General features: G+C 43.6%; 2 protein-coding genes across 2 annotated transcripts; both read left to right on the top strand.

Moving 5' to 3' along the window:
• Nucleotides 1-619: 619 nt before the first annotated feature.
• LOC131260290 (endochitinase-like) lies at nt 620-1,639 on the top strand. Its single transcript, XM_058261986.1, has 2 exons — nt 620-996; nt 1,072-1,639. Exons 1-2 carry the CDS (start codon nt 620-622, stop codon nt 1,637-1,639), a joined length of 945 nt encoding a protein of 314 aa, XP_058117969.1.
• Nucleotides 1,640-1,989: 350 nt separating this feature from the next.
• LOC131260297 (endochitinase-like) lies at nt 1,990-3,285 on the top strand. The gene is made up of 3 exons (XM_058261992.1): nt 1,990-2,002; nt 2,085-2,229; nt 2,724-3,285. The coding sequence occupies exons 1-3, from the start codon at nt 1,990-1,992 to the stop codon at nt 3,283-3,285; spliced, it is 720 nt and encodes a 239-aa protein (XP_058117975.1).
• Nucleotides 3,286-15,198: the final 11,913 nt, after the last annotated feature.

Raw genomic sequence — 15,198 nt, forward strand, 5'->3', positions numbered from 1 at the left:
ACTATCTCATTCTCCTTATCTCACTTAATACTACCACTAATGCAAACCTTTAACTATGTTTTTGGTTGTATTTCTGAATTTGTACAACGCTGATGAAAGACATACTAGGCGAAGCTTAATCTTGAAAGCGTCACTCGGGAGTCATACTACAAATCAACATTGCTCTTCTTGACCCCCAACATCATAAGTATTGGTACTCATCGTTAATCCAAATCGCTAATCTGCACCGTATTCAGCTCGATTCGCAATAACGCAAACTCAAAGACCTCAGTTCTGTTCAAGAGTTGGCTTCTAGTGGTGGGTCAATCAAGAGTGCAACCAGTCGCCTTACCATGGCAAGAATTTGTAAGCAAATCATAATATACAGTGTGGAATTTCTGTACAACATAGTTAACAATGACTTCTTGTATTTTAACTTCTCTCAGCAGTGCTATACTCGGTTCTGTTTATGGCCATTGGGGCTATATACACTGAAAGTACAGTTGAAAGACGCATGGACTGCATTTATTCAAGCTCGGCCCAAACGCGCACAGGCGGTAATGCCTTTCAAATCGAGGACATACCGATCGAATACTGCACGCACGTCATCTACGATCATATATCGTTCGAGCATTTCACAATGACTATCATGCCCAGCAATCCGGAGTACGATGTTATACAAAATGGTTGGGAAAAGTTTATTGATCTGAAGAAAGCCAACCCAAAGCTGAAGCTTCTGATGAGCATTAAAAGTCTTTTTACATCGGACTTTATTCAACCGGCTGAACAGAGAAAGTCGTTCATCGACACAATTGTTGGATTCGTAGAGGAGTATAAGTTTGATGGCGTTTCCATTGTCTGGTTTGGTTACTGGGATGAAGAAGAAGACAAAGGTACCATATACAAATTTTTTGAGGAACTACGACGCAGTTTCGAAGCGGCTGGTCATCCAGAATGGGAAGCCAACATTATGATGCAAATTCGACGAGAAAACATAGACTACGGACAAATTTGTCGGTAAGTGCATTTGTACTAATGTTTCAAGACAACGTCTATATTTTCAATCAAGTACTCTCTGTCCATTTCTTCCAGAGTTGCCGATTCTATTTCTTTGATACCTGTTTACGATAGCAACACTGATCGAACTAACTTGCTTTCTCCGCTGAACAACAGCACATTCAATACTACGAATGTACAAGATGTTTCCATCACACACTCTGTACAGAAATGGTTGAAAAATGGTTGCCCACCGAACAAGATCATTCTGGGTGTACCCTTTATGGGCCGTACATTTACGCTGGACGATCCCGCCAATAACGGACTGGATGCTCCTTTCAGCGACCATGGTAAACCGTGCCCTGTGACGAGCACCAAAGCAATCTGCGCATATTTCGAACTGTGCAAGAAATTCAACGAAACTGAGTGGACCTTCAAGTGGGACGAAAACGGCGCAGCTCCTTACGCATTCCAGGATGACCAATGGGTCACTTATGAAAATGCAGCTTCGATCGAGAAAAAGGCCGCTTTTGCTAGAACGAAAGGGTTGGGAGGAGTCTTCGGTTGGGAGCTCGAGTACGATGACTATCGAGGCATCTGTGGTGAACAGTATCCGTTAACCAAAGCATTATGGAATGCATTCCATTCAAAAGCTAATCCATGACATGTGTGGTCATATTTACCGAGATAGAAGTAGAATTAAATGCAAAGTAAAACCATGTAAATAGAATAAAAATTAGCACTCTCTGCAGAAAGCTGTGCTCGCAACTGCTCCGATCAATTGTTACGATGACCTCTGGGTGTCCTATTCGCGATAATTCCGATTTTTTCGAAATGTAAATGAACCTGGTTGACCTTTGTCTGTTTTTGCTAGTACCTTGTTGATATTTCTTGGGTCCGATAATGGAACATATGCAAACCTTATTTAGCTTGTTTCACTGGTTTGTTAGCTGTTGAGGCACGAAGAGATCAGTTCCAATCAAGACTTGCTAGACTGCGGGTTATCTTGAAACCATGACGCGACTAAGTAAGCTTTTCCAAACATTTGTTAACTTACCAGTAGGTGCATCGAATAATTTCTAATTTTGAAGATTTTTCCCTATCTCCAGCTGTGTTGTTTACGATTTTTCTCCTTACCATCGGATGCTGCTTCGCTGAGGAAGCATCTCAGGGACATGTGCACTGCACCTTTACCAGTTATGCAGCGAAACGGCCAGGCGAATATGCCCTGCGTGTCGACGACATTCCTACCGAGTACTGCACCCACGTTATATACGACACTGTGTCTATTGAACGATCCACACTGGCCTTCCTACCCAGCAACCCAGATTACGATATCCTAGAGCAGGGTTGGGACAAAATTTTAGATTTGAAAAAAGCCAACCCCAAGGTGAAGCTTCTGATGGCCATTCACAGTGCTTACACTTCCAGCTTGGCCCGAACGCCTGCACATAGAGAAGCATACGTTGATGGAGTTGTGTCGTTCTTGAGTGAGCATAAGTTTGATGGAGTTTCCATCGCCTGGTTTGGGTACTGGGAGCCAGCCGATGTTAATGATGATGGAATATACAAATTGTTTGAGGAATTGCGTAGCCGTTTCGTAGTAGCTGGTCATCCGGAGTGGGAAGCTCACGTAATGATAGGAATCAACGAAAAAGACATAGATCACGCCCGAATCTGTCAGTGAGTATAAAACGTGTTCAGAAACATTGAGCCTTCATTTAATTCTATTCGTCTCTACATTCTAGGGTGGCTGACGTTGTGTCGCTGGTGGGAATGCTCGAGCATAGAACTACACTGAACCACACGAATGTGATCGCTCCTCTCAACAGCCATACGATTGACACCCGGGACCCGAACGATGTATCTATAAATCATTCCTTGCAATCGTGGCTCGACGACGGATGTTCGGCGAACAAAATGGTGCTGGGAGTTAATTTCGTAGTTCAAACGTTCACCTTGGCGGATCCCAAACACAAGGAATTAGGTGCTCCAACAAGCGGTTCTGGCAAACCATGCCCGGTAACTAATGAGAAAGGTATTTGTAGTTACATGGAACTGTGCCAGGCATTCAACCAGTCCGAGTGGATTTTCAAGTGGGATGAAGAAGGCGAAGTTCCGTACGCCATCCAAGGGGATCAATGGGTGACTTATGAAAATGTTTTATCGGTCCATCAGAAGGTGTCATTTGCAAAGTCTCAAGGACTAGGTGGTGTTAGTGGCATGAACTTGTCGTACGACGACTACAGGGGCAAGTGTGGTGAACGTTATCCACTGACCAAGGCAGTGTGGAATGCATTTCGTACATAGTTCAAACACACTGCAATGAAAGATTTTTTAAATCAACGAATGGACTATAGCATGCATGAAATAAATTTCATCAAACAAGCACAATCTGGTTTCGTTACATCCTCTTGGAAGTTGTAATCTCTGACCTTTCACTTCATAAATCCAAACATTAACACTTACTTCATGTCGTTATCGCCCAAGCGTAATCAGACACGAGTAAACCCAAACATGCTGATTAGTTTAATTGTAACAACACAACAATTAGTTGATCGGAAGAAAACGCGCTGCAGATCAAGAGGTCGCAAATGTTTCGATGCCGAAAAAAACATCCTTTTAAACGAGCGCAATATTCGCCGGAAACTCACATTGAAATCAAGGGGGTGTTTTGCTTGATTGTTCCTCCAAAGGCGCTCACTCGCTCGAAATGAAACGCTCCAATGACGTTCCAGTTCTGACCAGTAACGTTACGCTATGCGAAGAACTTGCTCCTGGTATGTTGCCAAACGACGGATCGGCGAAGCGATATGGACGGGTCATGCGTTAAAGACAAACCAGTTTGACCCAAATACTGGCGGTTGTGTCTCGACATTCGAGGTCACGAGAATCGGTTTCGCTTTTTTCTAGCACGATAAGGAAAGCAGATCAGAAGAAAGTTTGAGATATACATTTTCTTGTTCTTGTCCAGTTATATTTCTTGCAGGAGAACGTATGGCGTAAGCAAAACCTTCAGACTTTGCTTAAAAAATGCGTAGTCGTGCTCTAGTTCACTAGGGCGGAAAATGTAGGACGCGGCCGGCTTTTTTTTATTCGGGTCTTTTGCATGAGAAGCGGTTTCATAAATAAATATGTTCATATACATAACACACAGGGAGTTGCTTATTAATTTGGATCAATTGGGAGATTCATCAAATTTGTCTTTAAGACCCTCCGTCGCCAGTTTAAGGTCTTTTATGGGGGTGTTATTTTGAACATATGAAGGATTTTTGTAACATATGATCTCAAAACACTAAATCGTTGTGTGTTGTGTGAAGTATGTCATCAAATAGCCACATCAAACACATTCACGAAAAATCAAACCATATTTCACGAACAGTCGTTTTTGTTCGTCGCATCATGTCCCGAACCATCCTTTTTCCTGTGTTGTCGGATTATCTTTATCGTACCACTCCATGCCTACACAACAAGCCATTTTTTCGACGTGTAAAACTCCCAAGGAAATCAACAAGAGCCACCGAGCTCTTTCGGCACGAAGCAGGCGCCACATGGGCCGCATGAAAAATGGAGCCCCCGACAAGAAGTTATCAATTTCCCAACCAGATGGGATAAAGGCGTTACGGCAACAGAGAAATGCAAATCCCTAACGATTCCCTCGCCCCCGTGGAACGAAGCGTAGGTGAGGCTTCCCAATAATCCTTGTCGATCTGTTGCAGGCAAAGTTTTCAATTTCCTTCCACCAAAGGCTCGAATTTTTGAGTCACAAAAAGTCGTCCCGTCGGTCGCGTCGTGGTTCACGCTACAAAAGGGACTATAAACATATCCGGCTTCATCTCGCCATGCACCTCCGGCTCATGGTTGCAATTGGCAAAGGGAAGCCAACAATGGAAAGATATTGTTTTCCTTCGCACGATGCGAGTCGTGGGCTGCATGCTGCGAGCCGCCTCATTGACTCCCTCGGAATGGGAAGGAGTTGTTCCGAGTGGCATTCGTGCTTGTCATGTTAAGAAGTGGCTCCCATGCAACGTCCCGCTCGGATGTCCATTATTTGGTATGGACCATCGTGCCCGTTGCACCACTACCATTCCAGCACGTATCCGTCCTCGGATGGTGCTCGTTTATGTTTCATTTATGTTTCACTTCCTTTTGAGTGGGTGCCTTGGCTTGGCGGTCTCGGAAGTCTTTAAGATGCTGTGGCCTCTTGCGTCGGCGGTCGGTAAACGATTTCCGTCAGTTACGCTTTTCGCTTTTAGCATACAAGCACACTCATCCTAGTTCATCAATCCACCCACACATGGAACATCACGCCTGCGAGGGAGAACCTGATGATTTTCCCGTTTTTCAGCTCCATTTTGTCACACTTTCGCAAAAAGGCAAAGAAAAAAAATATAAACACGTCGGGATGGAAAACGAAAAAATCATACTTTTAAAAGGACGCCAGTAGTTTGCTGTGGAAGGTATTTTAAACAACAACACTCGAACGGGGGAATGGCGAGACTTTGGAAAAAGATAATACAGCTAACGACCGAGCAACCAACACATAAACCCGGACTGGAAGACAGCATAAAATATCCTCGTCATCGGTTGAGCGGTTGCTTCCGGTTCAATTAAAAATTCCACCCAAGGAAAAGTGGAACAAACTATCAACACAACAACGGTAGCGTTTAACCGTGTGCACATTATATCGACGATAGATAACGAGAGCGTAAAATGCAACCGAAGAAAAACGCACCCAGCTCGGGATGATACACTCTCCATGTCGGTTTGCGGTCGGTGGAGTCGGGAAATTTGACAGAGTAATTAAAACTCAACCCCTGCGCAAAGGTGGTTGAATTTGTGTTATCCTTTCTCACTTTCTCCATTCGCAGCAGATGCAGTGAAAGAGGAGTGTTAAACAAATATAAAAAAATAAATTCACGTCTACCGATCTTCCACGTGGTATGAGTTTGTCATTTGCGGGGTGCTTGGATGTGGAAATTATAATTAAAACTGTGCACCGTTTTTCTTCTGCTTACGTTTTGTAAAGTTTGTTCATCTTCATGCTGACACTGGAAGTGAACTGCTTTTTGCCCTTTGGTGTGTGTTGGTTTTTGTGGTTTACCTTTGCGAAATGAAATAAAAACGTTTGTAGAACGATTTAATTGTAATTGTCCTTTCAATTTGCCTTAATGGTAGTTTATGTTTATCTTTTCTTTAAATTTTGTTTATTTGCCATATTCTCCAAGAGTCTGACATGTCTCATTTTTTCGTTGCAAATTTGGCCTCGAGCTTGTCTAATATTTCAGTTTTACTAGAAGAAGCAATATTCTGGAACTTTCCTCTTCCAATCGTTTCTTATCGTTGTTTTTTTTCCTCTATTATCTCGATCTCTCAAGTACCACCATTAAGCAAGAGTTGTTCTTAAATTAAAACGGTCTATTTTTAACATCTTGCAACATTACTCTTGGGATGCGCTAGTTAAATCCTTCTCGTTCATGCTTTTTCCTGCCTTTAGTCGCTTCGCTTAAAGCTGACATATATTCCCCGTGAGACTGTGAGTTTTGTTACACCCATTTTTCTTTACCTTTTCTTATCGTGTGAGAGGGCACAGGCTGAGCCACCTTTGGTTCCCTATAAATCGCTCCACTTCCCTATTTTCCTACGTCCTGTAAACGGTGGGGGAAAACTTACGATTAGCTACAAAAATAATGACACTCATTAGTCGTCCCAAAAAGCCCAGCGCAACCGACAGGGAACTCGTGGTGGTGCATAAATCTGCGCGCCAGCATAAACGAATGGTGCCCAACAACACGGCACACACGGCACCGTGACGTCACAAACATTTTTGAGTGTGACGCACCGAGTGAACCTTCAAAGCTGGCAACATCTTGTCTACAAGGTCACACCCGTCGTCGCCTGAAGGGCGCAAAGTTCGCTGAAAATTCACGTGGTTTTTCAAGGTTCGCTTGTTTTATTTCCCTTTTTCCACACGCGCTTGTGTATTTCCTTCACATCTTGTCACGAGCCATCGGTTTTCTTGCCACTCCAGCCGGTTGGCACTCCTTCACCGCGAAAGCGTTTATCGTGAACAGTTGATTCAATGTTTGTCTTTTGCTCGCCGAAGGATTTGCTTCCGGGAAAATCGTGCGTCCTCCAGCTTGGAACCGCAAGCACAATCGGCACCATATTGTTTCCTCAAGTAGGTAAATGTATTCCGGACGTGTCGTGGCGACCTTCAACCATTCTAATTCAATCCTCGATTGACCTTTACGGTGGCCAAACATGTTTACACAATGTTTTGCTCCCATCTTCGCGTCGTTCACGTCGGAGCCCACGCCGGAATGAAAAAAAACCTACTGGAGCATACCCATCCGCGAAATGGAACCAAGGAACTGTCTACTTTTTGACAAGTGGTTCAGACGAATTTGAGCCGGTTGGAAAAAAAAAATGATTGAGGTTCAGTGTAATGTGATTTTGACGTGCTGTCCTTAAGTCTGAACACTTGCGATGTGAAGGTTGCGTTTTTAGTCCTGATTCAGTCTTTGTTTCCTGATTTTCCTCAACGTTTTATTTATTATTGTTCTATTAATTGTTGAATGTTTATGTCGAATGCATATTTTTCGACTCTGATTATTGTTTCAATACTTTTATTTACAAAAAAAGCTAATTTAATCACTTATAACACAATTCAACTAATGCATGTCATCGACAAAATATGTTCCACAAAAAACGAAAGCTGCCTTTGATCTAGTGCATCACATTATCTTTGTTGGCCAAAAATTCTTCACACCCTCGGGAAAAGAAGGATTGATGCGCCACTTAGGGCTAGCATCTGTGTTGCAAGCTTACCATTGTTCTCTCTCCGCCCCCTCCCAGCCTCGGAAAAACACAACAGTGGCGGTCACGTGGCAGTATTCTAGGGTGACATACTTTCCGTGGCCTGATTCTGCCTGATTCGCCAGAGAGAATCGAGACGAAAAGCAAGTGGTTGTCTGCTCGGCGGCAGTTCTTAACAAGCGCCCACCGGAAGTGGCGGTTAATGGCAAATATTCACGGTTCACAATCGGAAGCAGTGAAACCTTATACTTGAATCGTAAGCCGCCGAGCGGGTCACTGCCGATATAATTCACGTTTCGTTCCATTTCGACTCCTGCTGACTGGGGATAAAACAGGGGGACGTTCCAAAAATGTTCCATATCGGGCGAGGGACCCTACGCACTAACTCAATACCCACACACAAATGTCACTTCAACCAAAGCAAGCGATGAATTATGGGGAAAAGTTCTAGCTTTCCTCCACTCCAGCGAGAAAAAAAAACAACCGTCACCAACGGCTGTGCCGATACTGTTTTACTTTGCCGCAGGATGGAGTGGAAACATTAGCTTTGGCACAATTTACGAGCGCGTCTGCGGGAAATCAACCCCACGCGAAAGGAAAAGTAGCACCGGTGGCGAAAGTAAAAGTTGAACAAAGAGAAGGCAAAGACGTTGTGCGGGGCGGCGGCAATCCGATGACAACGATGGACACGTGCGGCGCATATAAATCAATTCGTACCGATTCAGAGAGCCTTACCGGAAGTAAATCCCATACGAAGTGCAGAAGTGGGCCAGACTCGTGTGAGGGTCTTGGGTTTTTTTCCCCCTGAAGCGATTATTTGTGCCGACGCAAAATATGGCTACATCATCCGCTTTGATGACGTTGGAGGATGTCGTTGGTCAGATTTGTTGATCATCGTCACGCTGGCCTGGGAACTGGCAAAGTCCGAAAGTCCTACTTTTTCGGCCAAGACTTGACTATTGATTTCCAATAATCATCCTTCACTTGATGAAACTGGAAAAGAACTCCACTCGAGCGAGGAAAGAAAAAGAAATTGAAGCGATCAAGAACAGGTTCTAGCGATTAATTGTAGTTTTGATTAAAATCGTGACCAAAACGCTACCGATTCGCTTTTTCTTCATTTCCGACGCTTTCCATGACACGTGCAGGTGTTTTTGGGTTGGCTAGAAACAGGTTCCCGTGCCATCGTCGGAGTGTGACCTACATTGAAGCAACAAGTATCTCCGAAACAGTATAACCCTTTCCAACACGTGGCCAATGAAGCTCGGATGAGGGAAAGGTATTTCTTAGATAATAAATTTGAAACGATACTGTTGGCCTCTACGGAATGAAGCTGTCTTTCTATTTGGGAAACTGTTTCTTTTTACAACAAGTGCATCACTAACGAACAAGTTGGCCCATTCCAAAGATGGAAAACAGTTCATGAGGGTTGATTGAATTAAAGTCCGTTGCACTTCCTTAGCTTGGCCTCTTCGCTTGACCTGATCGTAAACATTACCCATACTGGAGCTCGTCTCTGGCAAGTGTTGGCAATGAAAAAGGTATTAAAACACAATAAAACCGAACTAAACTAAGCGGCACAACGAACTCGGTGAGGAAGTTCCAAATGCGTCCATCAAAGTTATGTTCCAGCTTTCCACCTTTGAATGTACGCGGGAAGCAAATCTCTTTCAGTCGAGTAACTTCGATTCGTTTCTGGCTAGATGATAGTTCTGGACCTACTCCAAGGTTCCGTTGAATAAAGCGATTTTTCACTTTCACCCCTACACCCTTTGAAACGACTCAGCACCTTGATTGCGTTCCCTTTTTTTTCTTAAGGATTCATTTTATGTCCATGAAGAAGGGGGCATCGCACATAATTTTACGACCATCATGAAAAAGGGAGAAAGAAAAACGCAAACAGGTCCAACGACCCATCTCGAACGACTCCGGGCAGGTCTATCCAAAAGTTGAACTTTTCACTCTATAAAACTAACGGTTTGAGTGACTCACGCCATCAAGCAACCGTACTCCATCATGGACTTCCAGGTCCTTCCTGGGGTGGCCGAAAACACGACGTTGCTGCAGCTACGTCCTGCAAGAAATGGCCCCCATCCTTTGAGAGCAACCGACTGGCAACAGAGAGTCCGGTCGAAGGTAGGCTGCGGTGGAGATAAAACCAAACATAACTAGGTCAGCCGGATGGGTTGTTATCAATCATATGTTAACTCCTTCACCTTAACACCCATCAAATGTTAGGCTGCGTAACGAGCAAACGAGCCATTTCAACCAACACACACTTTTATGCATTTGGAGTGATGGGAGTAAGTTTCGTCAGCCTGCTTTTTTCCCTTGTTTAGTTCCTTCTAAAGCTGTGAAAAAATGGTTTCCTTTACAAGAAAGTCTTCATTCAACATAAGGTTTTTAAAGGTTCTTCCTTTCGCTAACAAATTATGACTTTCTAGTTGCTTCTCATATTTTAGTTTACCTTCAGTTTCAAGGCTTAGAGAAATGATAAAATATACATCCTTTTATGATTAGAACCATTGCTTTTTGTTGATGCTGCATCTTTTGGTATATTTTTAATGGGGCAATTTCATTATAATGCCTTAGTAAATTTATGAGCAGAAATTGTTTCGAAAGCAGAAATTGATAAAACGGGTTTTTTCTAGTACAAGAATTCCTGGATTTGCGCTTTTCATATTTCTGCTTTACTTACATTCTTTAGTAACATTGGTTCAGTGCGTTTTTTTAAAAGACTCGGGGAAAATGTTCCAATTCTTTGCGTTGTTGTCTATTTTTATCAAACAACAGGTATTTTTGATTGTTAATAAAATCTTATATGTAATCGTTGTTGTGATTCATTAATCTAGAAACATAATTAGTTTGCATCTTCGATGTATAATTCTATTTAAATCTCATCATCTTTTAACAGTTTTGTAGCAATATTGCAACACTAGCGACAGTTTGTGACAACTTCAGGTGGAATATCTCATCAAACTAATCAAGTTCTTTTCACGACTATATCGTTGTGCGTATGTCAACAAAAAAAACGAAGATAAAATGCTCGTAAAAGAAGGGCTCACAGGCGCCAATTTGTTTATTGACTGTGAAACACACCTCATCCTCTTAGTTTTCCACCTCAGAACTCCAACAAGCAACAGCGGCGAAAGAGCATTCCGAACCATTGGGGAACTCCCAAAGTTGGTTTTTATGTTTTTTGGGGAGCTTAGGGGAGAAGGTAATTCAATGTGTGACCTGTGTGCGTGTGGTTTTATGTGTCCATGCACGGAGGGAGTTGAAAGTGATGCTGCGGTCGCTCGAAAGTCGATGAAGTGATTTGTTTTCATCCCCCTCCCCCCACCCCACTCTCCCAGGAGGGGTGTGGGGAGGGGGAAATAAAATGGGGCCCGTTAGATTGATGAGGGATCATTTATCATGCTCACATGCCACATGGGGAGTTCATGAAGCCCGTGATGTGGTTTCGGATTTTTCGGATGTTCGTCCGAAGACCAGCATGATCGAAGACAGATTGAAAAGATAATTTCGATTCCGTTTGAAGTCGTAACGGTGGCGGCCGACAGAGGCGCCGTATTTCTTTTTTCAATTCCAAGCGCTCCCCCCCAAAAATCTGGTATCCGTTCTCTGGAATTTCTGGAGCGGAGAAAGATTGGTCAACTAAACTGACTGGACTGGTTTTGTGGTTGGCTTTGTGGTCCCGAAAGAATCGCCCGTGTTTGATTGATCTTTCAATGATGCTGTTGCCACTGGAAGAGGAAGCCCGCCTGAGAGGCACGTGCCGGAATGTATGTGACCAGGGAAAGGAGGGTCGAACACACCCTCGGCTACCGAATTGGAGCACCATCGACCACCTGTTTTCGCTTCTTCCTGAACCGAACGCACGGCTAATAAATTCCAAAGACTCACTCTCACCAAAGGTGTCCGGCTAAACACGTTAATGCTTTTGCCTTGAGCAAGGTCTCCAACGTGTCGTATTTGTAAAGGGCTAAATGGGGTCCGGGATTGCGAAGAAGTGTTCTCGAAATGGGAGGAAACCGTGACCTGACGAGTGAAGGGAGTGAGTAGCACCTATCGAAAGGGCAATCGCTGTCTCCGGTGATCCGAGATTTAACGTGTAAATATTTAGACAGGTTTATCGTTCGGTTGGGGAAGTTATCTCCCTTCCATTGAACTTTGACTGGGCAACCACGTAAACGATTGGAATGTTATGGGGAAAGACAGTTTGTGGTTAGTCAAAGTCAATTCACCGGTGAGCGTTTCATAGGAGACGCTATAAATTACTGCTATGTCAATGATCCCTTTGGAATTAAGCAAAAGTATCATCTTCCCAAACCACAACGAGAAACCCATTGAGAAATAAAGGGAACTTGCATGTATCGGAACATACAGCAATCAACCATTCCAAACGGTTTTGTTCCCCGTCTTTTTTGAAGAAGCCGACGGAACCTCAACTCACACACACGCGGCCAAGGGCTAATCAATATTCGACCTCCTTCCAACAACTTTCCTCCAAATTGTCCCAAATGATTTGACATAATACGAGATCTGCTTCACCGTTCCGGGGATCGGATCATGGGAAGACCGGTTTGAATATTAATTTCCTCTCACCTCACACTTGTACACATTCCCAAAAGCGACCGAACGGCTAGATAAACGGCCTGACTTAGTGCTGCGGCGAAGCGACAAACGGATTTGCCAAACGAGATCGTGGTTTGAAAGTTCTAGTGGTCAGAGCCGCCCTTCAGGGACTTACGCTCTGAATGTGGACAGTCTGTCGGTCGCCTTTGCAAATTCGAAATACAACTAAACCGTGTCGCTTTTCCGCTATTAACAGTGAGGACCCCAGTGATAATCTTGCGCTGGGTTTTCGTTGTGTTTTTCCGAGTAAAATCCCTTTGGGGGCGAACGAATTCATTCGTTACTATTTCATCGCTCGACTTCGGTTGAAGAATCATAAATTTTCCCCGTCATATCTTACTGCTCGTTCCCTTCTTACCACCACCTAGCAGGTTTAGTTTCTGATATGATCCGCTACTAACGACGAAAGCCACCAATTAATTTCCCGAGTCCAACCATTTGGCGAAAAGCGCCAACGGCAGCGAATCCCCGTTCCAACGGAGATTTTGGCCGCGTGCGCTTGTTGCGGTTTGCAGAGCCAAAGCTTTCACCACCATGGATGTGTCTGTGTGATTCGTACGTGTGCAAAGGAAGTCCAGTACCACACAAACACATACACATGCTTTTAAGGTTGGACGAAGTTCGGTTTGGCGCGTCGGAAACGGCTTAAAAGCCAGCCTTTCCGTTCTCACCGCGGAAAACCCAGCGCGGGTTTGCTTTCGATTAGAAAGATAAAGAAAAGATAGCTGGTAGAGAGAGTGAGAGACGGGCTGCGCACGAAAGCAGCTGTCAAAACAGGACACATGAAGTGCGTGGAAATTTTGGCACCGGCCGCACCGGATGATGATGAATCAGCTTCCCATTTCCGACGCTTCCTGAACGCGCGCGCGACGGCTGGAATTGTTTTAGGGCGAAAGTTGGGAAAGTTTCAGTGCCAGTACGCCAGTGGGAAAATGTGCGCTCAGACACACTCACACAACACTCTATTCTGCAGGAGGCGGCTCGCGTTTTGGTGTGAACACGTTTACCAGCGAAGTCAGCGCGCGAAGACGTTGATGAAGTGTGGTTTTTGAAGTGGATTAAGATGATAGAATTTATAATGCACGTCTCGTCGCTACGATAAACTACGGATAGGATGCACCACCACCAACCCAGGGTTCCTGTTTGCCACACATCCGGTTGTGGTGCAACAGACAAACGTATGGCGTACTTCAATCGATAAACGTGAAAATTCCAGGCAACTTTTGCCACAGGTTTCCGTTATCACAGGAATCATTTATTTATACGATCAACTTGTTGCTTATAGATTATTATTTTAAAAATATTAACATCGGTCAATCAATCCAACAACATCTCTCAAAATGAAAATAAGATTGAAAAATCTGTTTTTCTTTGGCACTTTTGCGAGGCTAAATAAATATGTTTTTTGTTCATAACGAATTTCTTCTGCTATAAAACATTTATACCGTCTCAAACACAAAAGATGAAAAAGGAACAACATTTTCAAACTATACCAGTGCTCAATAAATTTTCGGTTTATTCATAATTGAAACTTTGTCGTCTCGTAGGAATTTCTTTTGTTGTAAAATCGTTCAAATCGTCCCCAAAACAACAGAGGAAAACAAGAAAAACCTCAACCACTTTTCCACGGTCAATAGAGATAGATCGAGATTGTACCATTTCGCGTTTCGTTACATACGACCGCAAAGGAAAACTCAACAGCAGATGAATACAACATACACCCGCGGGAATCACGATCGCACAATATGGCGGGGGATTTCGTTTAAATTATCCCTTTCTCCCACGGCACTCCATCAGTTACTCCTGCCTTTGTGGAATAGTTCTGCTTAACCACAATCCGACGTTCACTTGCAGCTTCGGTCCAAACGGTTCCGCGAGGTTTTCCTGCTTTCTCCGAGTGGAAAATGAACGGAATAAACCCCTATCCTACCAATCCTAGACTAGGCGGGTTAGGAAAACTAGCTTCTCCTCCTAAACGTGCGGGTTACCAAATGGATCAAATTTAGAAAGTGGAGCTGCGATTCGCTGCTTCCCTTTGGAACAACGTCGCCGTCGGGGCGTACTGGAAAATCCCCTTTCCGACGGAACGGTGGGAAACGCGAGAACAGCGAAAAGGAAACAAAGTTTGCAGCATCTCTGTTTTTTCACGATACTTTTCCGTTTTCGTATCACAACCATGCCGATGCATGGCTTCTATGTCGAGTGTAGGAAAGTATCAAAGTATTTCAGCACAATCATAGAGTTTTTCCACCATTTTGATCCAACCAGTATTCGATTCTCCAACGTGAGTCTGCTTTAAATCCTATCCATTTCAACCAAAAACGATTTTCTACTTTCCGATGTGTCCAAAATCCTAAAGCTAACGCTATTTAATGGAAAGTAACCAATCTTTCACTCGCTTCTTTTTCTATTTCTCTTGCCATCATCCTTTTCTATCAGTTCATGGCGGTGATCGGGAGCGCAAACCATACGCTTTTTGATTGAACGAAAAATCGCTGCAGGGTCTTTTGGGAAACGTTCGATTATTTGAGTAACCATTCATACCGGAATTGAAATACCGTTTCGGCAAAATCGTTTTAGTACTTCTGAATTAAGCTTTAAATATTGAACAGGAAAAAGGTAAATTCATAAATTCTAATAAATCTGACAATATTGCTTCGATTAATGCACAGACATTAACTTTTACAGCAACATGACAATGAAAAAAAACACCTGGCGTTGTTGGCCCCCGGCTAGCGGTGGAGGAAATTAAATTGCTTTTAATTC

Source organism: Anopheles coustani, chromosome 3 (genome assembly GCF_943734705.1).
Source record: "Anopheles coustani chromosome 3, idAnoCousDA_361_x.2, whole genome shotgun sequence".
NCBI lineage: Eukaryota > Metazoa > Arthropoda > Insecta > Diptera > Culicidae > Anopheles > Anopheles coustani.

What these genes read in the sequence shown, in the direction of transcription:
- LOC131260290 (XM_058261986.1), top strand. Translation starts at nt 620, where the DNA reads ATGACTATCATGCCCAGCAATCCGGAGTACGATGTTATACAAAATGGT. An exon ending in GACTACGGACAAATTTGTCG is followed by an intron (nt 997 to 1,071) that starts GTAAGTGCATTT and finishes CATTTCTTCCAG; the next exon opens with AGTTGCCGATTCTATTTCTT.
- LOC131260297 (XM_058261992.1), top strand. An exon ending in GTCGACGACATTCCTACCGA is followed by an intron (nt 2,230 to 2,723) that starts GTACTGCACCCA and finishes TCTACATTCTAG; the next exon opens with GGTGGCTGACGTTGTGTCGC.